This window comes from Ictalurus punctatus, chromosome 14 (assembly GCF_001660625.3).
Source record: "Ictalurus punctatus breed USDA103 chromosome 14, Coco_2.0, whole genome shotgun sequence".
NCBI lineage: Eukaryota > Metazoa > Chordata > Actinopteri > Siluriformes > Ictaluridae > Ictalurus > Ictalurus punctatus.
In genome coordinates, this window is record NC_030429.2 from 501,072 (window position 1) to 522,247 (window position 21,176).

The 21,176-nt window shown below is 39.4% G+C and overlaps 1 protein-coding gene across 10 annotated transcripts in view; it reads left to right on the forward strand.

Moving 5' to 3' along the window:
• Positions 1-1,167: 1,167 nt before the first annotated feature.
• ppp6r2a (protein phosphatase 6, regulatory subunit 2a) overlaps positions 1,168-21,176 on the forward strand; it is a 32,971-nt gene continuing 12,962 nt past the window's right edge. For 7 of the 10 annotated variants that reach the window (XM_017485572.3, XM_017485578.3, XM_047159772.2 and 4 more), the window contains exons 1-15: positions 1,196-1,560; positions 9,351-9,509; positions 10,737-10,991; positions 11,338-11,524; positions 11,726-11,863; positions 12,430-12,495; positions 12,639-12,751; positions 13,287-13,400; positions 16,021-16,147; positions 16,311-16,463; positions 16,681-16,881; positions 18,518-18,582; positions 18,694-18,809; positions 19,324-19,409; positions 21,008-21,088. In XM_017485572.3, coding sequence (XP_017341061.1) covers positions 10,765-10,991; positions 11,338-11,524; positions 11,726-11,863; positions 12,430-12,495; positions 12,639-12,751; positions 13,287-13,400; positions 16,021-16,147; positions 16,311-16,463; positions 16,681-16,881; positions 18,518-18,582; positions 18,694-18,809; positions 19,324-19,409; positions 21,008-21,088 — 1,674 coding nt within the window. In that variant the 5' untranslated portion in view covers positions 1,196-1,560; positions 9,351-9,509; positions 10,737-10,764. Of the gene's footprint in view, positions 1,561-9,350; positions 9,510-10,715; positions 10,992-11,337; positions 11,525-11,725; positions 11,864-12,429; positions 12,496-12,638; positions 12,752-13,286; positions 13,401-16,020; positions 16,148-16,310; positions 16,464-16,680; positions 16,882-18,517; positions 18,583-18,693; positions 18,810-19,323; positions 19,410-21,007; positions 21,089-21,176 lie in introns of all 10 variants that reach the window. The other 3 variants (XM_017485575.3, XM_017485574.3, XM_017485573.3) reach the window with 3 other exon arrangements.

A 21,176-nucleotide genomic window follows, 5' to 3' on the forward strand; every position in this document is an offset into this window, starting at 1 on the left:
TTAGATAACTGCATGAATGTACAGGTGTTACTAATAAAGTGGCTGGTGAGTTTATATGCATGTGTATTGGTGGTTTATGTTAGCTTTTTCTTCATTCTTTTTATGGACCATTCCAAGTAGCAGTCTCTCATGAAAATTACGAAAATCCGTCTCGCGGATGAGACGTTAAACCGAGGTCCTGACACGTTAAACCGAGGTCCTGACACTGTGGTTATTAAATATCCCCTATTGGCCCTTATCTATCACGACCCCCTAATAGTCTCCATCCCTGAATTGGCTGCATCATTCTCTTCTCCACTAGTTGCTGGTGTGTGGTGGGTGTTCTGGTGCACTATGGCTGCCATCACATCATCCAGGTGGATGCTACGCACTGGTGGTCTTTGAGGAGATTTCCCCCATATTATGTAAAGTGCTTTGAATGTCTAGAAAAGCACTATATAAATGTAAGGAATTATTATTATTAAGGAAAATAGATTTTGGTCCAAAAGGATCACATTCTTAACACCACAGCCTCAAACACAAGGAAGTCGTTGGCTTATAGGTTATCTAGTGAATATTTAGCTAACCCTGTCGTAGGCAGTCAAGATTTGACAACATGCAGCATCCAGTGTACAGTCTAGCAGCTTGATTTGAGCCAGATTAGACATATCTTTGTTCAGCTGTGTTCAAGGTAATGTTAACCAGGGTTGACAGGTTTCAGAAACTACACGAAAGACTTGAAATTAACCCAAAGCATTAAAAAAGGAGACATGTGTTTGTTCTTTTTCTTAGCCTTTGCTTGTGGAAACAAGTATTTCACACTTTTAATTCTGATGTACGGACATCATCCACCTCATATGGTCCTGTACACCATAGACACACCAGCCTGTGCTAACACTTTGTTTTTGCGGAAAGTGATTAGATTTTGATTATTTGCTATGAAATACTATCATACGAACATTAGGGACATTAATCGTCAGGAGCTCTTGCAGACACTGCGTGTATAGTATGAATGAACCGGAAACGGAGGAGCCGTGGAAAATATACAGCAATGTTTGTGCAAGTAGAAGAGCTGGTTTTAGGAAATCCTTTTCCACACTCCAAACCAGCAGGTGGCGGTAAGATGTTGTTTACATAACCGCATAAACCGAAGAAGAAGAATCAGAAGAAGAGGAAGAAAAAGAAGGAGTCGGCGCACTGGTGCCCCCTGGTGAGTAGGGCAGCTCGCGCGGTTCTGAAACTTAGCGCTCCCGTGGTAGGATTCGCCATTTTGAATTGAAGAATATGACTTTTTCTTGCTTGCATGTGAAGCTCGGAGTCCGTCGATAGTTTTGTGATTTGTTTTAGTCAGGAGTGTGATGGAGTGCGTCATGCATGCTGCCTGGGAGAGATAAGTTTTGCGGCTGGTACAGAGTCTGTGGAACGGAGTTAGCGCCAGTGAACTGCTGCTTTATAGCTTCACAAGCAAAACAGATCCTCTGTGTGTGTGTGTGTGTGTGTGTGTGTGTGTGTGTGTGTGTGTGTGTGTGTGAGAGAGAGAGAGAGAGAGAGAGAGCAGTTAAACTCCGCGCTGAGCCCGAGGTAAGTTTGTGTAAAATCACGGCGATGTCTGTCAGCGGCTCATGTCTCTGTGTTTGTGTCTCAGTGCTCCTGCTCCTGCGGTTCATCCTCCGGGGAATGTGTTTACTTTACTACAGTTTCAGTGTCTTGGTGACGTTTTCCGAGCGGACATGAGCAGGGTTAAACAGTCTCACTTAACACACAGCGACACACTTCCACGTCTCCTGTTTCATTCCTTACGAAACCAACTTTACTGAACTAATCCGCGCTGTCCGTCTAATTTTCTTTTTAAACTTGGGCACGGACAGTGTACCTCGCTAGCTATGCTAAGCTAACGTCAGTGGTCTGGCGGTGTTTGCTTTGATCAGGCCTCGGATCGCTGTAACAAATACACTAATAAACTAAGTTATACACTTAAACATACTTCTGATCTAAAATCAGTCATTCAGCTGATTTTCACACGTTATAGATTTGAGCTTTTTTAATGACGTTGAAATATTTTAGACTAGTTTTTCAAGAAACTGTTAAGTACGTACACACACACACACTGGTTCACATTACTTCAGTAAAGCTTTTATTCACTCACTTCACGACAGAAGGCTGATTCACGAGGTAAAACTCACAGTATTTTACTGTATAATTTGAGCAGTGTGTGTGTGTGGTTTTCAGAATCATCCCAAAGTTGAAATTAATGTTGGAGTGTTATTAAAATTGAGCTGTATTTCTCTTAAATCGGCCATGCTGTGGTCCAGTGTGTTCTCCTTCCTGTGTAGAGGAAACCCTGGACCTGCAGGTGGGATAGTTAGGAACAGACAGCTCTGTAGATTTGATGTAAAAGCTCTGTATAAAATCAGGGAACTGTATTTTTCACCTCATCATATATTTTCCTGAAGTTTTTCCTGGCTGTCAGTCTTTGTGCAGCGGGTGTAGGTGTGTGTAGGCTGCAGGTGATGACACCTGATCACAGGCTACAGTATATTATTACTAACGTTTATCAGACCGTCTGTCAGGAGAATATTACAACAATTATTATAATGTCAAACAGTTTTAAAAAAAATAAAAAAAATCAGATACCTGCAGAGTGCAGTGTTGGTGAGAGGTGAGTATGGAATGGGCTCCAAATCTTTGGGACTGACTCGTAATTTTCCTCGAACCAGTTAACTGACTCCTTTGGACAGACTCTTAGTTTTCCTCAAACTATGAAACTGACACTTAATTTTCGTCGAACCAGTATACTGACTCTTTTGGACTGACTCTTAGTTTTCCTTGAACCAGGAAACTGACTCGCTTTGGAATTGACTCTTAATTTTCCTTGAACCAGGAAACTGACTCTTTTTGTGACTGACTCCCAGCATGTTTAAAGTGAACTGAAAGGTGGATGGTGACATGGTGCATTAATGCATCTTAAGGAAATGAAGTGATGTAAAAATTATTGAACTACTTACAAGCTTATTGGTTCATAGATCTTTAGTAGTTTATTTTAAAACAGGACATTAGGAATAAAATATTCAGAAGCTAAATAAAAGAAACAGTGTAAATGAGTTTTGTTTCATGTATGAGTTGTGCTTGAAGTGAGAGCTTTCAGGTCAAGTGGGTTTTTATTGTCAATTGCAAGACAGGAAATACACTGGGACAGGAAATACACTGGGACAGGAAATACACAGGACATGGGCTGTAAACTGTAAACTATTGTGTAATGTAGCAGCACAAGTATAGCAGCTAAACTGGCGTCAAAACCAGTTTCATAATCTAAAAGTGACTGATGCAGCTTTATAAAGTGCAGGTGTGCAGTGGTACTGAGTCTTACTAGGTCAGGTGTTCGGCTAGCCCAGGTGGGTGTTGGGATGCAGCAGGGTGTTGAGTAATCTGACCTCATCAGGGAAGAAACTGTTGTGGAGTCTGCTGGTGGTTGCACGGGTGCTCCTGTACCTTCTACCTGATGGAAGGAGTGTAAAGAGTCCGTGAGAGGGTCATCCTCAATAATGGTGGCTTTGCGGATGCAGCGGTTGTTGTATGAGGTGTCGATGGTGGTAGAGAGACCCAGATGATTTTTTCAGCTGTCCTCACAATCCACTGTAGGGTCTTGCGGTCAGACACTATGCAGTTTCTGTGCCATACGGTGAGGCAGCTGGTCAGGACGCTCTCTATCGTCCCTCTGTGGAAGGAGGTGAGGATAGGAGTTTGGCCTTCAGCCTGTGCAGGAAGTGCACGCGCTGCTAGGCAGGTGGTGTTTTTGAGTCTCTCCTCGGTTGTTCCATTGATGTGCCGTGACGAGTGGTCCACTCGGGTCCTCCTGATGTCAGCAATCATCTCTTTAGTCTTATCATCATTAAAAGATAGATTGTTGTCTCTACACCATTCTGCGATCATTGTTGCTGATGAGGCCCACAACTGTTGTCTTCAGCAGCCTTGATGATGTGATTAGAACTGAATTTTGCAGCACAGTCCTGAGTCAGCAGGATAAACAGAGTGGACGCAGCACACAGCCCTCGGGCGTGCTGGTCTTCAGTGTGGTGGACTAGCAGATACTGACAAACTGGGGTCAGAAAGTCCAGCATCCTGTTGTCCACTCGTAGATTAATCATTCATCTGTTCAGTCATTCACAAAGCATGACGTTGTCGTATGAATGCGTTGTCATCCGATACGGGTATTGCAGTGGCTGTGGTCTCATGTCTGGTTATTCTGATACGGAAGAAACGTGAACGGTAGTGATGCACCGAAAGGAAAATTTTGGGCTGAAAACCAAAAGATATATATATATATATATATATATATATATATATATATATATATATATATATATATATATATATATATATATATATATATATATATATATATATATATATATAAAATTGTGTTAAATTAGACTTTTTAATTCATTTAATGAATTTACTGAATCTGAATAGAGCAACTACAAACCAGTAAAATTCACACTTTTATTGAAATTAACACCAAAACAAAAATATTCAATATTATTTTTAATTCAGTTCTGTAACAATTAAATTTAACTGATTTGTTTATCCAATTATCCAAACAATGTAACGATAACTATTAAGATATGCAAAACTGCAGTCAAGTAATGAACGTAGCAGCTCCAGGCTAGCGTCTTGCAAATACAAAGTTAAATTAATTTAATATATTTTCGGCTTTTTTCTCTCATTTATTTCTATTTCTATTTTTATTTCTATGCATCTCTAAAGGTATATAAGGGATCAGATTTGGAGGTAGTTAGCAAAGTTTTGGGTGTGGTCATATATAAGGGGCAGAGATAACGTCAGTTTCTCAGGAACCGTAAGTGCAGTCAAGCTGAAATTATTTGTCACATTACTCAGCAAACTCTGAATCTCAGTAATTATCTATGTTGAGATTTGTAAACAATATGGCAGCTCCATACTAATCTATCATTTCATGGCAGAGCTTCATTTACTCAAACGTCTATAAGACTGGGCTGTCATTGAGGTATCTCCACCGATCTTGAATGGTGTGTCCCTCTGGGGGTCCTGTAGCAGCAGAAGCAATCTTGATCAAACTATTCGTTAGGGGGCGCTGTTCATGTCAGTGCACAATTAATGATCAGTTATGGCCTACCATTCATTGCTCGTACAGCAAGTGTGAAGAGCACATGCATAGTTTGTACAAAACCAGTTACAATAAAATCATTAAATTAGATTCCATTAGGTTAAATTTTGGCAGTCGAGATCATTCAGCAATAATATAAAATATAGCCTGCAGTATGTGATATACACTCTGCAAAGCATTGTGCTTTTGTCCTGTTTGTGTTGTTTGCTATCTTAGCTTAGAATCTTGTTTTCTCACTGAATGACAAGACAAATTATATAAAGGCTAGAGTAAGCACTGCTTATAATATATAAGGTGGCTTATATTTTACCTTCCCTTACTTTATGTAATTATCTTTGAGTTAGGAATTCAGCCTTACCATTTGTTCTGTGGGAACTGCAATGCCAGTGCGTTCTCTGATTCATGTTATGTTTGAAGGCACCATGTGGTTGCCGGAGCAGACAAAACTGGGAGCTCGAGCACTTGTATTAATCAGCCATGCTTGCCGGCTGATTGGCCGATGACTAATTTACCTTAAAATGTTTGATATTGGCCAGGCCAGTTGATCGGTTGACCAAGTAATACAAGCTACTAATGTTTGGCTAAAGTAACACAAGATAATGTTTCTGATAGGGTATGAAAAATAATAAAACATTACTGTTTGTAGTTGTAAAACCAGTCAAGTAGAACAACTCCACAGTTAATTAGCACGGTTCAACCCATGACAATGCACGCTTTCACATTCTGAAACGCTGACCCTTTCACACTCGAGCACTGACCCTTTCACACTCAAGCACTGACCCTTTCACACTCTGAAGCACTGACCCTTTCACACTCTGAAGCACTGACCCTTTCACACTCTGAAGCACTGACCCTTTCACACTCTGAAGCACTGACCCTTTCACACTCGAGCGCTGATCCTTTCACAAGCTGCCCCTTTCACATTCGGAAGCGCGCTGACCCTTTCACACTCGAGCGCTGACCCTTTCACACTCTGAAGCACTGACCCTTTCATACTCTGAAGCACTGACCCTTTCACACTCGAGCGCTGATCCTTTCACAAGCTGCCCCTTTCACATTCGGAAGCGCGCTGACCCTTTCACACTCTGAAACACTGACCCTTTCACACTCTGAAACACTGACCCTTTCACACTCTGAAACACTGACCCTTTCACACTCTGAAACACTGACCCTTTCGCACTCGAGCACTGACCCTTTCGCACTCTGAAGCATTGACCCTTTCGCACTCTGAAGCACTGACCCTTTCGCACTCGAGCACTGACCCTTTCGCACTCTGAAGCACTGACCCTTTCGCACTCGAGCACTGACCCTCTCACACTCGAGCACTGACTCTTTCACACTCGAGCACTGACCCTTTCACACTGTGAAACAGTGACTCTTTCACACTCGAGCAATGACTCTTTCACACTCTGAAGCACTGACACTTTCACACTCGAGCACTGACCCTTTCACACTCTGAAGCACTGATCCTTTCATGAGCTGACCCTTTCACACTCGAGCATTGACTATTTCACACTCTGAAGCACTGACCCTTTCACGAGCTGCCCTTTTCGCACTCGGAAGCACGCTGCCCTTTTCGCACTCGGAAGTGCGCTGACCCTTTCGCACTCGGAAGCAAACTGCTCTTTTCGCACTAGGAAACGTTCTGACCCTTTCGCACTCGGAAGCGTGCTGACCATTTCACACTGAGAAGCGCGCAGACCCTTTCATACTCTTTCAAACTGGGTAATTGGGGTAAAATGGGGTTTACTTTTACTTTTCTTTTGATGTGCTTAACTGTGGTGTGACTGTGTGTTTAGTTTAGAGGAGAATTGTAGAATAGCTTTGTGCTGAATGAGTAGCTTGTGGTACAGTTACAGCGTCAAGGGGAGTCACTCCCCTGTGTAGTGTGTTACATTTAAACAGCTACATAACAGATAAAAAGATTTGTTTTACAGAAGTCAATAAATGAGTGTTTTCTTCTTGGTGGTTAAACATACTGATCTTCCGGGCAACTAAAACTGATCACTCAGAAACAAAACCTGCAATTGCTAGTGATTTTTTTTTTCTTTTCTATTCTATTAACAAAATTTCTTCAGTTATCTTCATTACAACATCTGAGCAGTCAGTTGGAAAAGTGTCGACCACTTGGCTCTCGATGTTAGTCTGTTGACTGTGGGTGTGGAGAGACAGATATGATGTAGCTCAGGGATGGCGGAGACCCACATTTTTACACTTGTGTCTTTCATATGTCATGAATCATAAAGAATCTTAAGGCTAAGTGAACAGCTTCTCAATGAGCAAGTTAGGAGAAACTTTTTCCGGTTTAAGAGTAAATCATAAAGGGTTTTGCTGTTAAAAGCTGCGTTTAAACCCATGATCATCTCAGTGTAGTCTACAGTAGAAGTTCTCATACTTTTTACAGCCAGTCATCTCTTTAATCTGAAAGTAATTCCATGTACAGCTGCAGTACATGTTTGTAGTATTTCATAATTCACTGACTGAAGTTCATTTTGCGAAATGTCATCCGGTGAGATCATCAAAATAGACCACCCTGAGACTTTTATATAGAAAACAATTCAATGACAAATAAGGAAGATTTATATGACAGTCACCTTTTTAATTACTGCTAGTTTGCCATATTGCTGTGATTTATTTGTATATTTGTATTGTAACTTTTCCTGTTTTACTTCAGTGGTCGAGTCTGTGCCTGGTAAATATCAGTGAACTTTACTATTACGTGGAGCAACCACGTTTTGTTATAGATTCAAAGGCCATTTTAATAGGAACACATGTATACCTGCTCATTCATACAGTTATCCAACCAGCCAATCAGAAAGCAACAGCACAAAGCATAAACTAGCACAGATACAGGTTAAGTGCTTCAGTTTACATCAAAGATCAGAATGGGGGGGAAATCTCAGACTGCTGGATTGTATATTTTAGAAATTTTATTTTAGAAGCATTAAAATGTCTCCAGGGTCTGTGTACAGAGAGTTCTGTGATACCCAACACGGTGTGTCAGTAACGCTGAAAACACTAAGACATGACATCTCAAGTTGTTTATTAAAGCAGTCTTTACTCTTTTTGCTATTCCAGCCTGAACGACACACGAGCAAACTAATAATAAACCAGAGTAGGAACCATGGAAGCATGGTTCCTTAGTGTACATTTCCTCCTCGTTTTGTTTGGCAGCATGGCTGACAACATGGAGGAGTTGGTGTCTAAAAAAATTCACAAGGAACTTCTGGATTTTTACACGATGGACATTGCACAAACACGGTTCACCAGAAACGACGCTGAACCAAACAAAAGAATTTGAAAAAACTTCCCATAAGAAAACAAGTAAATGCTGAAAGGATATAACTGATGCAGTGACATTTCAAATGGTCAGAGATATAATAATACCCATCAGAATGGCCAAAATGGGGGTTTTAACCAACTTCTAAAAACATGTTATTTATGTGCTTTCAGAGTCACAAATATTTTTCTGACACTGCCATTCCCCAGAGAAGTGGCCATTCTCCCTCTCCCAAATGGCATTCTAGAAGTATAAACTAGACAAGCCAAAGCCAAATAACTTTCTACCCCCGTGTTGAGCAGAAAAGCATCTCAGAACATGCTTGAGGCTTAGAATCTTGAGGCTGATGGGCTACAACAACTGAAGACCACATTGAATTCCACTCCTCTCAGTTACAGTGGGCACAGGTTCTCCAAAACAGGAAAAATGAAGATTGATAAAAAATAAAAACATTGCTTGTCTTTTTTGTTTTTTTGTTCCATTCTGTGTAAACTCTTGTGTGTGGAAAATCCCAGGAGATCATCACGTTCTGGAATACTAAAACAAACACATCTGGCACCATCATCCTTTTCAGTCAAAGTCACTGAGATCACAATTGTCCCCCATTCAGATGTTTGATGTGAACATTAACTGAAGCTCTTAACCTGTATCTGTACGCCTTTTCTGATATTATACATGCACTGCTGCCACATGATAGCTTGATTGGATAATTGCATGAATGAGCAGGTATAATAGTGTTCCTAATAAAGTGGTCATTGAGTGTACGTCGTCATACATTTAGTGTTGTTGCAGATAAATTGGTACATGTTTAGTGCTTGTTCTGCAGTCACTGACTGACAGTAAAGTGTTTCCAGAATGAAAAGTGGTTTATGGTCACAGACGTTATATCGTACTCGTTTGCCTGCGTTTCTCTGTTCTTGTTTCTAACTCATGCTTCTGGTCTTCCAGGGTTCCTCTAAGGTAATTGTGTTCTGAGGAGGCTCTGCTGGGAAGCGGACTCCATGCTGATTACTGCTAGTTCGCTCCATGCCCTCTGCTGTCTGCCACTCCAATGCCTGTCTACTTGTGGAGAAGGTGTAATTAAGGATTCACTCATTTCATCTGCTGGTAAATGACTCTTCATTCATAACATGCAATTTATCCACAAGAGGCCAGACTTTTGACGTAGCAGCGTTTATTTATGAAAACTAGGGTTTATGTGGAACAAATGGAGGCCTGAGAAAACCCTTGGGCTAAGTCATTTTCTGCTGTATGTAATTGCTGAAATCGGTGCTTTATTTGCACATCTCTGCATAATCAGTTCCAACTCCACTGAAAGATTCCAACTTCGTTTTAATGTACGCTGCTTATGGAAAAACTACATTACTTTTAATGAATGATAAGTTTCCAGTGGGAAATGAGTTGACTTGACTCATCAGCATCATCCACAACAGTCTCTGTCTCATGACCTGAGGTGAAAAGCCACGTAAGCCATTTACACATGAGCCTCGCCATCAATTTAAAGAAATTCCAGAATTCGGCATCCTCATACCTTATGGAATAATGTTCTGTGGACTAATCAGTGGAAAGTGGAACTTTTTGGAAGATATGGGTCCTGCTACATTTGGTGGAACCCTAACATGGCATTTCCAGTGAGACATGGCTGTGGAGGTGTGATGGCGTGGGGAGCTTTGCTGCTTCAGAGCCTGGGCGACTTATTTGCCGTAATTGATGGAGCTACAAGTTCTGCTCTCTACCAGAAGATCCTCAAGGAGAATGTCCTGTCATCAGTCCTATCTGAAGTTCAAGCGTAATTGGTTTATGCAGCAAGGGAAATGATCTGAAGCACAAGAGCAAGTCCACCTCTGAATGGCTCAAATTAAACAAAATTAAAGACCAAAGTTTTTAAGAAAAAAGTATAAATAAAAAAATAAATAAGAGAAAAACGTTTTAAGGACCAAATTAACTGCTTAATGTTTCAAAAAGCAGATGTTATGATCCAGATTTGGTGCTGTTCATGCAGTAGTAAGCACTGTAGTTAAGAATATAGATGATCTAGATTGCCACTTCTTGTTATAATATTGTTATATTGTGGTGAATAATAATTACATGTGTATTTTTCCAAATTTTGAATACTTCTAAAATCATACCCGAGTTGTGAGTGAAGTTACTGACATTACACTGAGATGTTTGTCGTGTGTTTAAAAATAAAAGCACCTTTAGGTTTTCATCTTGCGTCGTTCCTATGACTTCTGTTCAGAGCCAGATTTGATACTTTAATTGTTGTTCTTTTGTTCATTTGCATATGACTGATTCTTTGCCACACACCTACAGCTGCCTACACTCTTTGTCCAGGCACGTGCTTCCTCTTGCAGCCGTTGCCATGTTCTGGAAGTTTGACCTGCACACCACCTCCCACATCGACCAGCTGCTTGATCGGGAGGATGTAACTCTGAAGGAGCTGATGGAGGAGGAAGACCTGCTGCAGGAGTGCAAGGCACAGAACCACAGACTCCTGCTCTTTCTCTCACAGGACCACTGCATGCATGAGCTGGTCGGCCTCATCACAGAGGAACCCTCTTTTGACCTGGAGGAGAAAATACGCTTCAAGTAAGATGTCGCACTGAATCATTTTTTAAAAGGCGAACCATTTGATGAGTCGTGTGTAATCCCAACATCGTTCCACAATCGGTCTCTGCAGACCGGTGTGTTTCTCTGTATTGGACACCGATTACTGATTCGGATTAGTGGTTTACTCATCATTTTCTCATTCATTATTTCACCAACCAGTTTAATGATTTTTTTTTTTAGGAATGTTTATACTTATTTTATTCAGTTTTATCAGTAGTATACGCTTGTCAAAACAGTAGTCTCTTTTACATGGCATTGAGAGGGAAAAAAAAAAGAATAAAGACAGTAGGATCTAGGGTAACACTTTTATTCTCTATTCATCTAGACTTCCGAACATTGCCTGCGATCTCCTCACCTCTGATGTGAACACCATTAATGACAAGCTGGGTGGAGATGTATCTTTGCTGGAGAAGCTCTACAGCTTTCTAGAACAGGATCCTCCTCTCAACCCCCTGCTGGCCTCCTTCTTCAGCAAGACCATCGGTAACCTGATAGCACGCAAAACAGAGCAAGTAAGCACTTAAAACCTTAAAACGTGATTGGCTTGCAGTGCCCAGTTTTCTTTGTTTAGAAGTGGAACTGGCATTTGGATTTCCACTGACATGCAGTTATTTTGTGTGTGTGTGTTACTTGTGACATTACTTGATGTGCTTCGATCATCTTTATTTGGTCAGAAGAGCATGCGATTTTAAAACGATTTTGTTTGCGTCTAGATGATCTCGTTCCTGAGGAAAAAACACAACTTCATCAGCCTGGTGTTGAACCACATAGATGTATCCCCCATGATGGATCTGCTCCTGCGTCTCATCAGCTGTGTGGAACCAGCTCCCCTCAGACAGGAGGTTCTCAATGTGAGGGCGCACACACGTTTCTGGGCTCAACATTTTGTTTCTTATAGTCGATGATGATCAACGATTTTTCCCCAATCATTTAGCAGTTCATCTTATGAAATGTGTAGGTTGAATAAAAACAAGAAATGTATACTCTGTAGTAATGGCACAAAGATTTTAATATCTCGTACTGTGCAAGATTTTTAAGACATTTTACTGATTATTTTCAGTAATTAGAAAACACACTGAATGATGATGATGATAGATCAATAACCAATAGTAGGTAGTAGTCAATACCACTGTCTTCTCACTATTCCACCGATTTCAGCTGAGGTTGACTCTACTGAATCTTAATACCTTTCCCACAGCTGAGTGACTCAATGGATTTACACTACACTGAGTTTAACTAGTCATTAATAGTGTCTTGCCAAATTGCTGCTTGTACAACTCATTAAAAAAAAAAAAAGTTTATTTTTTTCCCTCTTGTGACTAATCTCCGCTGCAGTTAACTGCAGTTTTAATAATCTGTACGGAGTGTTTCCTCTTGTTTCCCGATTCAGAAAATGTGCTTAATGTTCTGTCTCCAGTGGCTGAATGAGGAGCGACTGATCCAGAGGCTGACTGAGCTCATGCACACAGGGAGAGATGAGGAGGTGAGAACATCAGCAGTAAATGCATTCTTTATGAAGTCCTATGTGATCTGCATACCAAGGGAGATGCTGTAGATGATTTGGACAGATTAAGGAACATCTGGCATGTTGGGCTGTTAAATAAAAGTTCTCTTGTATTCCTGCAGAGACAATCAAATGCGTCCCAGACTCTCTGTGACATTATTCGTCTAAGTCGAGATCAGGCCAATCAGATCCCAGAGGCCATGGAACCAGACCCATTACTGGCAGTCCTGGAGTCGTAAGTTTCCCTGTCAGTTGTTGGAACAGACTTGTCTCTACTATTTTTAATAATGGTCACAAATGGGCTCATCCACCCCAGAACCCCCCCAACACACACACTCACACACACACAATGCCAGAATGAAAGGCATAGTGGTGAATGATTATGCTCTTATGAGTTGTATGTGTATCTGGTTGATACATTAGGAGAGAAAATCTTTTCCTCCACAGTGCGTCACGCTCAGGAAGACAGCCACTGTCCACAGATAAGCCATAATTGTCCTTGATAAACATAGATTTGATAAACCATATCCCATCGTTTGCAAACAAAAAAATTTTGAGAGGATTTATTTGCTCCTCTGTAAATCACTTGGTAATTATAATATATAATTTTTTTTTTTTATCACATAACTAAGTTCTCAGCTATCTTCAATGGCTTGTACATGTTCCTTAGGAATGCCAGGTATCATTTTGTTTTCTGAGATGATTTTTAACATGCATAAGAGAAGTAGTTTTGAACTATTACCTGTTCTAATAGTTTTGTTTATATTTAGAGAAGAGAATGTGGCGCAACTTTTAAAGAGCATGTTTGAGAAGATGACCAGTGAAGCCTCTATTGTCAATGGAACTCAAGTGCTTCTGACATTACTGGAGTCAAGGAGGACAGGGTGAGTTGAACCCTTACAACACTTAGAACAACTTCCTACATTGTGTGTGGCAGCCTGGGAAAATCGTTCACATGATGAAAGTTTAGTATTTTTCTACGAGATATATAGATAGATAGATTTTAAAACTACAGGTGTTCCTGAACTGAAAGTGGTGTATTATTAACACACATGCCAATCACAAGTAGACTTAAAGCATTTTAAAATCAGGTTAAAAGTGAAAAAGAAGAAAAATGTGTTTTTAAAGTTTCCATTTTGCGATTGGACCTCATCATCGTCTCTTCACTTGACTGATCACTGTCTGATCTTATATCACTTGGGTTCTCAATAAATAAAATAAAAAATTCACATTGTGAATCATTGGGATGTAAAGCTATATTACTGTCAGGAAAAAGTAAATGAGCAATGTGGAAATATATACATAGATAGATATGTAGACATACACACACACACACCCCATCTCCTTATGTTCCCGGTGATTTTCAATGACATTTCAATGATATTTCAATGAGATTCAAATCCGGGCTTTGACTAGGCCATTCCATAACCCTCCATTTCTTCTTTTTGATCCGTTCCTTGGTGGATTTGCTCGTGTGGTCATTCCTGTTGAAAGGTCCACTTTCAGTTCAACTTTCAGACTGATGGCCCCACATTATCTTCAAGCACTCTTTGATGTGATGCAGAATTCATAGTTGAATCAATGAATGCATGCTGTCCAGTCCCTGAGGCAGAGAAGCAACCCCAAACCATAACATTTCCACCACCGTGCTTCACAGTTGGTATGAGGTGCTTCTCCTGAAAAGCTGTCTTTGGTCTGCGCCAAACGTATCTGCTGTTACTGTGACCAGACACCTCTATCTTTGATTGTTCTGTCCAGAGCACATTATTCCAAAAGACCTGGTCTTTGCCTGTATGCTCATTGACAAACTGTAGTCTTTCAAAGGCTTTTTATTGACACGCCTCCACGCAGGTCAAATCTGTGCAATCTCTGTCTGATTGTAGAATCATGCACTTTGACACCAACAGTTGCAAGACTTTCTAGCAGATCCTGTGATGAAATTCTCTGTGAATTCTTATTGCATCAGATGGTCTGATCTTGGGCTGAATTTGCTGGGACAGCCGGTCCTGGTCTAATTAGCAGCCGTTTGAAATCTGTGCCATTTGTAGATTATTTTCCTTACAGTGGAACAATGTGTTTCAAATAATTTAAGATCTTTTTAAATCCCTTTCCAGAATCATAGACATCCACAACCTTTTTTCTAAAGGCGTTACAGAACTCTTTAGATCTTGGCATTATGCCACCACACACCTCAATAACAAAGGGAACACCAGACACTAGATATGAGAGGCATATAAATAAGACCGGTTCCACCTGCACTCTCTAAGCAGGTTCTTATCACTGGAACTCGATCTTCAACACCGGATTCTAATTTTATGGATTTGAAGGTGTGATAAATAGGGGTGTAGGGGTGTGCTTACTTTTTCCCTGTGACTGATCTGTTTTTTTTGTTAATTTAACGTAAAGATTACTGCAAAATGTCAGTTTTATTTGTCATTTGATAGTGCATCACCTTTATTAATAGGCCCTGTTTCAAAGAGGATCAAATATTTGCTTTTACAAATATGTCCAAAAAAAAAAAAAAAGCCAACAATTTCCATGGGGTGTACTTATATTTTCACATGACCATATATTTTGGTTTTGGGGAAATTAACTAACAGGTGACATTTTTTTTCAGGTTTGGGGGCAATTAACTGTCAGGAATAACAATATAGTGGTTTCTTTATTGTAATTAAAAATTATTACTAATTAAAAATTATAATAGTGGCTTGTGACTTCCACCACTCTAACAAAGTAAAAAAAAAAAAATCCTGGATATCTTGGGGCCCCTGAACTCAGTTTGAGACCCATTGTAATGTGTAAAATTATGCATTGAAATCACATTAGGTTTGATGTTGATCTGAAAACATTTGGGAGTTTAGAGGCAAGAAATAACTCTTGTATGCTGTATTTCTGTTCTGCCACAGTTAATGAGGTTTTTAACCCTAGTGGTTCTACAAAGTGCTTTACACTGCTTCTCATTCACCCATAATCACTCTCTCACACACACACACACACACACACACCAGTAGTAGCTGAGGCACAAGGCACTAGCTTGCCATCGGGAGCAACTTGGGGTTCAGTGTCTTGCCCAAGGACACTTTGGCATGTGGAGACATGTGGGCTGGGATTCGAACCTCCAACCCTATGATTAGTAGACAACCTGCTCTACTACAGCTGGTTGACTTCTGTGGTGCGCCACAGCCTAACCACAGTTTGTTCATTACTGGAAACTCTTGGATAAAAAAAAAAAAAAAAGACAACCCTGTGTGTCAAAATGATGATGATTTACTGATAATAATAAAATAATTAACCTAAGGCAGCAAGTGATTACACTACTTTATGCGAGTACATTTAATAACACATACCTTACAGCCTTGGATTATTATTATTTTACTGCTTTGAATTACTATAGTGGACTTTTTTTTTTTTATTCTTCGAATATAGGAGCGCTGTATATTTAATGTACACTAACGCTGTTTGTTTTTCAACTGAAAAATGGCCTTTGCCTCTTGTCTGTTTCAGGCTGGAGGGTCTAATGGAGCTGTATTCTCAGGGATGTGAAAGGTCTTACACTGTCAACAGCAGTATTCTACGTACTATTGAGCCTCATCTAAAGGACTTCCAACAACTTCTACTGGACCCTCCTAAGGTACTGGCGTCAGTTAAATCTGCTTCACTGAGTGTGAAGTGTGATTTCATTGAGAGTGTGACACTTACTTTTTTTTTTTCTTTCTTTTTTTTTGGAATTTTCTGCTCTTTTAATCCACTTATTGATTTTGTCCACTTTTTTCCTGCTCTTTTCTCTAATGCAGAAAAGTGCAATACTCACAACTGTTGGTGTTCTGGAGCAGCCGTTGGGGAACACACGCCTTCATGTGGCCAGGCTGGTGGCCTCTCTGCTGCAGACAAGCGACAACAGCATCTGGCAAGAGCTCTGTAGGCTTAACACCATGGATCTTCTGCTGGTGAGCAGTTCTCTTCATTTTTCCTCAACTTAATCTCTGGACTCCTGGTATTCTCTCCCCCAAAACACACACACTTGATTTTATGATTTATTGACATTCTCCTTGCTGCTCATTGACTTGTATGTTTGTAATGGAGCAAAAGCCTGTGGGCTCTATTGAGTTTTACTTTGGAAAATACTTTTGAATTTTTAAATTTGGTTTTCTCTCTTGGTTACAGGATTTATTCTTTAAATACACCTGGAATAACTTCTTGCACTTTCAAGTAGAGATGTGTGTGACATCGATTCTGAACCACTCAGCTCACATGGGTCTGCATGCTTCGATTCTCCAGAACCACGAAGACAAGCCTGACTCAGACGGCCAGAATAGCAACACAGACGCACCACACGCGCCCACCCGTGCTGCCTTGGTGGCCAATGTAATCACTGCAACATTTCGGCTGTAGTTCCTTCTGCCCTACTTTCATGATAGTCTGGGAATGATTTGGAGATTTATAGTGTTTTTCCACCTGCCAGTGCAGCGCAGCTCGGCAGTTTTCCCATAATCCTCCACGCCATTGCTAATTCCATGAAACTGAGCTCAGGAGCTCTGTTCCATGAAGCACAGCCAAGCAAGCCATGCTGTACTCGAGTACCCATGTTGAATGAGCTACTTGCATGAACACTTCCGCATTATATTTACCATGGTTCCTGTTTCTGGTTCATCCGTTACACTCGTAATCATAATGGTACCTGATATGTAAAATACTCACTGTACTCTTCGCTATAAATACACACCTACGATGGTAAGAAAATACCTATTATAACAGAAACGAACATGCAAGCTAATGTTCGCTCACACAGTTCGCTGCAACGTGTCTTGTTGCTCACGGGGTGTCCGAGTGTCCCAGTTGAAACTGGATACCAGTGGATACCATGATAATGGCTTTTAGACACATTAAATTATTATTGTGGATTTCTTTGACGATTTATGTCAGCCTGTCTTTTTTGGGGGGGTTTTCATGATAACCCAAAATTAAATATTGCTATTGCATGTTAGACATGTTATCACCATGTAAATGTTTTAATAATTTAAAAATAATAATAAGGTACAATATTTGGTGTTTATTCTTATCCAGTGCCTTTCTCTCCCACACACTGGGTCGTGTTAAGCGAATTCTGTAGCCGTTTCATTTCAAAGAGCGACGGCACTGTACTTTTTGCCGGTTTTCTCTGACCCTCTGTGGTTTTGGGTTCGTCTAGCTGATCTGGTATGAAGTATCTGCCTTCGTATGAGTGGAAACGATGAAGTGGTCATGACGTAGGTTTGTTAATGGTCGTCATCTGTCAGGTCACTGAGCTGGGAAGCTGTTGTCTTATGAACACTCATTTTCATCATGTTGAAACTTGAGAACTGAACAATTTCAAAACGGAAGTGTATAATAGTCTTCAGTGCAAGCAGCCCATTTGGGTGGTGTTCTTGCCCAGATATGGGTGGAGCTAAAAAAAGGAAGAAAAAAAAAAAAATATATATATATATATATATATATATATATATATATATATATATATATATATATATATATATTTTATTATTATTATTTTAAATTACTAATGAATTAATCAAACCCTCACGCAGACATCCTGATTAGCGCCTCTGGCTGAAATTGTCTCGGCCCCAAAAGTCTTCAGTCGGAGGCTAGTGTCCTGTCTGCCAAAGTTTCTCACTGTTTTCACAAGTCTTTTCTTTCTGGTCAGTTTAAGAGGCCAACAATTTTAAACAGTAATTTAATGTTTTGGATTCATTTTAGTTTACTTAGCCATGGTAATAATTTCTAATTGCTATGTAGTTTGATTTTAACTTGATTTCTCTTCCTTAATCTGAGTAAAATCTACATGGGTTATAACATCCTGCTCAGCTGCTAGACTGTACGCTGGATAACTTTGTTGTCGACTTTCAACTGGCTATTAAAGGGTTTCTCTAAACTTTATGGTCATGAGCCGCTGCTGATTGTATTGAAATGTGTCATTGTGCTAATAGTCCAGCCTGTCGTTCTGTCTGTGTGTATTGTGCAGCTCTTCCAACAGTGTCGCCTGGTGCAAAGGATTCTGGACGCCTGGGAGGAGAATGACAGAATTCAGTATGAGCTGCTTCAGTTTTTCACCATATAACCACTTTTAATTAAGGATATGTAGTATAGTGTAGATGCTTTTTCTCTTACTGTTGTTTTTATGGCCTCTAATATCTCTAGAGCTGAGGGTGGGACCAGGAGAGGTAACATGGGTCATCTGACTAGAATCGCCAACACTGTGGTACAGAACCTGGAGAAAGGACATGTCCAGTCTCAAATTAGTGATCTCATCAAAGGTGTGTGTGTGAGTGAGAGATCCAGCATCATAGCCATCTTTTTCCTCTGAGTTTTATCCTTACCCTTCCTTTTTTTCCCTCCCATTTGAGGCTAACATGGTAACTGTAATAAAAACATATCTTACAGCAGAAACTCATTTCAGTTTTTCTAAGTTAAAAGGAGAGTAACGAGGTATCTGAGGTGATGGAGAGCTTTAATTGCTTGTGTTTCAGCCAAAAAAAAAGCTGCATTTTGAAAAATATCACTGTCCTGATATATTTACTTCAAATGCATCTATTAGTCAATTTAAATGAGGGAATGTTTGTGTGCATTTTAGACTTTGGAGCAGTTCTGCCCCAAGCCTACAATTTGTTTGTGGGTGTATAAGAATGGCATTGTTTTAATGATGTTTTTGGATAGGCTACAACTCTCTCTCTCTCTCTCTCTCTCTCTCTCTCTCTCTCTCTCTCTCTCTCTCTCTCTCTCTCTCTCTCTCTCTCTCTCTTTCTCTCTTTCTTTGTTGAATATTTTCAGAGCTCCCTGAGGACTGTAGAGGGCGTTGGGAGAGTTTTGTGGGAGAAACCCTTAGAGAAACAAACAGGAGAAACACAGTAGACTTGGTGAGCAGATATTATTATTATTATTATTATTATTATTATTATTATTATTATAAATCACATTACTCTTTTACAAAGTTGTGTTTTACAAAATAATAAATACCTGTTCATCTGTAATTACTAGGGGTGTAATGATCCATCGACATGTACCGTTATATCGATCAAATAACCAATGAGCCGATGTACCGATGCCATGCGTAAACATCGATGCATGTATCATTTTTCAGATGGACCAGCCGTAGAGGCTAATCGGGAGAATTCCTGGTGGGCCGCTCATAAATTGGGACGGCAGATGTACCACTTCTCTCTGTACCTCACACACACGCATATGCAGAAAAAATGTCACAGTATTGCATGACTGATGACTAAAGTAACTAATTACACCACATTTGTTTTTAAAGCAGAGCATCAGTTCCTTATGCCTTAAAAATGCTGTTTTCTCACGTCACTTGGCTCAGATCGCCACCTGCGCTCGCTCTCTCTCTCTCTCATATGCACATAGACACACACAACACACAGGTTGTTACCATGGAGATATAAACAAATGTGACTTCATATTTGTTTGAACCAACAATTTTTTCATAATGTTAAAGTTGGACTTTTTGTAGCAGAACAGAATACACAGTATGTTATTTGTTATGATATATATGTATGTGTGTATGTATGTATATGTGTGTGTGTATATATATATATATATATATATATATATATATATATATATATATATATATATATATATATATATGTGTATGTGTATATATATGTGTATGTGTGTATATATGTATATATATATATATATATATATATATATATGTGTGTGTGTATGTATGTATGTATGTGTGTATATATATATATATATATATATATATATATATATATATATATATATATATATACACACACATATATATATATATATATATATATATATATATATATATATATATATATATATATATATATATATATATTTATATATATAATATATACACATATATATATATATATATATATATATATATATATATATATATATATATATATATACACACATGTTAGTAATATAACAGGATAGAAAGAACTGAACTGTCACTTCATTTATCCAAGTTCTTCCACCACGAAAAAAAAGGGCTGGTCTTGAGCATTAAACTCCCGATCTGAAAATGGGTCCTACTCTGGCCCTGAGATGCAGCTTTTATTTAGGACATCCTATTTCCAGCCACTTCAAAAGTCAAAGTTTAAGTTCATCACAAGTCCTTATTCGTACTAAAATATGGAGAATTTCATAGTGGACAAAAGCTCAATAAATATTTCAAAATATATTTTGGTCACATCTGTGAACTAATAGAAATAAATACTGATTGTGTGAAATAGAAACATCGTTTAATATCGGTCGAATTGAAATTGCAGCGAGGAGGTCATCATAGTATCGGCAAATACCGAATTTCTATTTAAATAATCGATGTTGGATCGTATCGTCATGAAACTTGTGATTTACACCCCTAGTAATTACAGAGTTGCGCCACTGCTGCACCCTGAATTTGTTCTGTATTTCATCATGCTAGGTCTTATTTTTCATGCTAGGTCTTACCTTGTTACAGGTCAGCACACACAACCTGCATTCTTCTAGTGAAGATGATGACATGGAGAGCCCTTTCCCCAATGATCTGTCTATCCAACAGGTATAGTCAATGATTGTGTTTACAAAATATATACTTTGTGACCACTGTCAAGTGTCATCCAGAATGGTATAAAATGGCCGATCTTCCT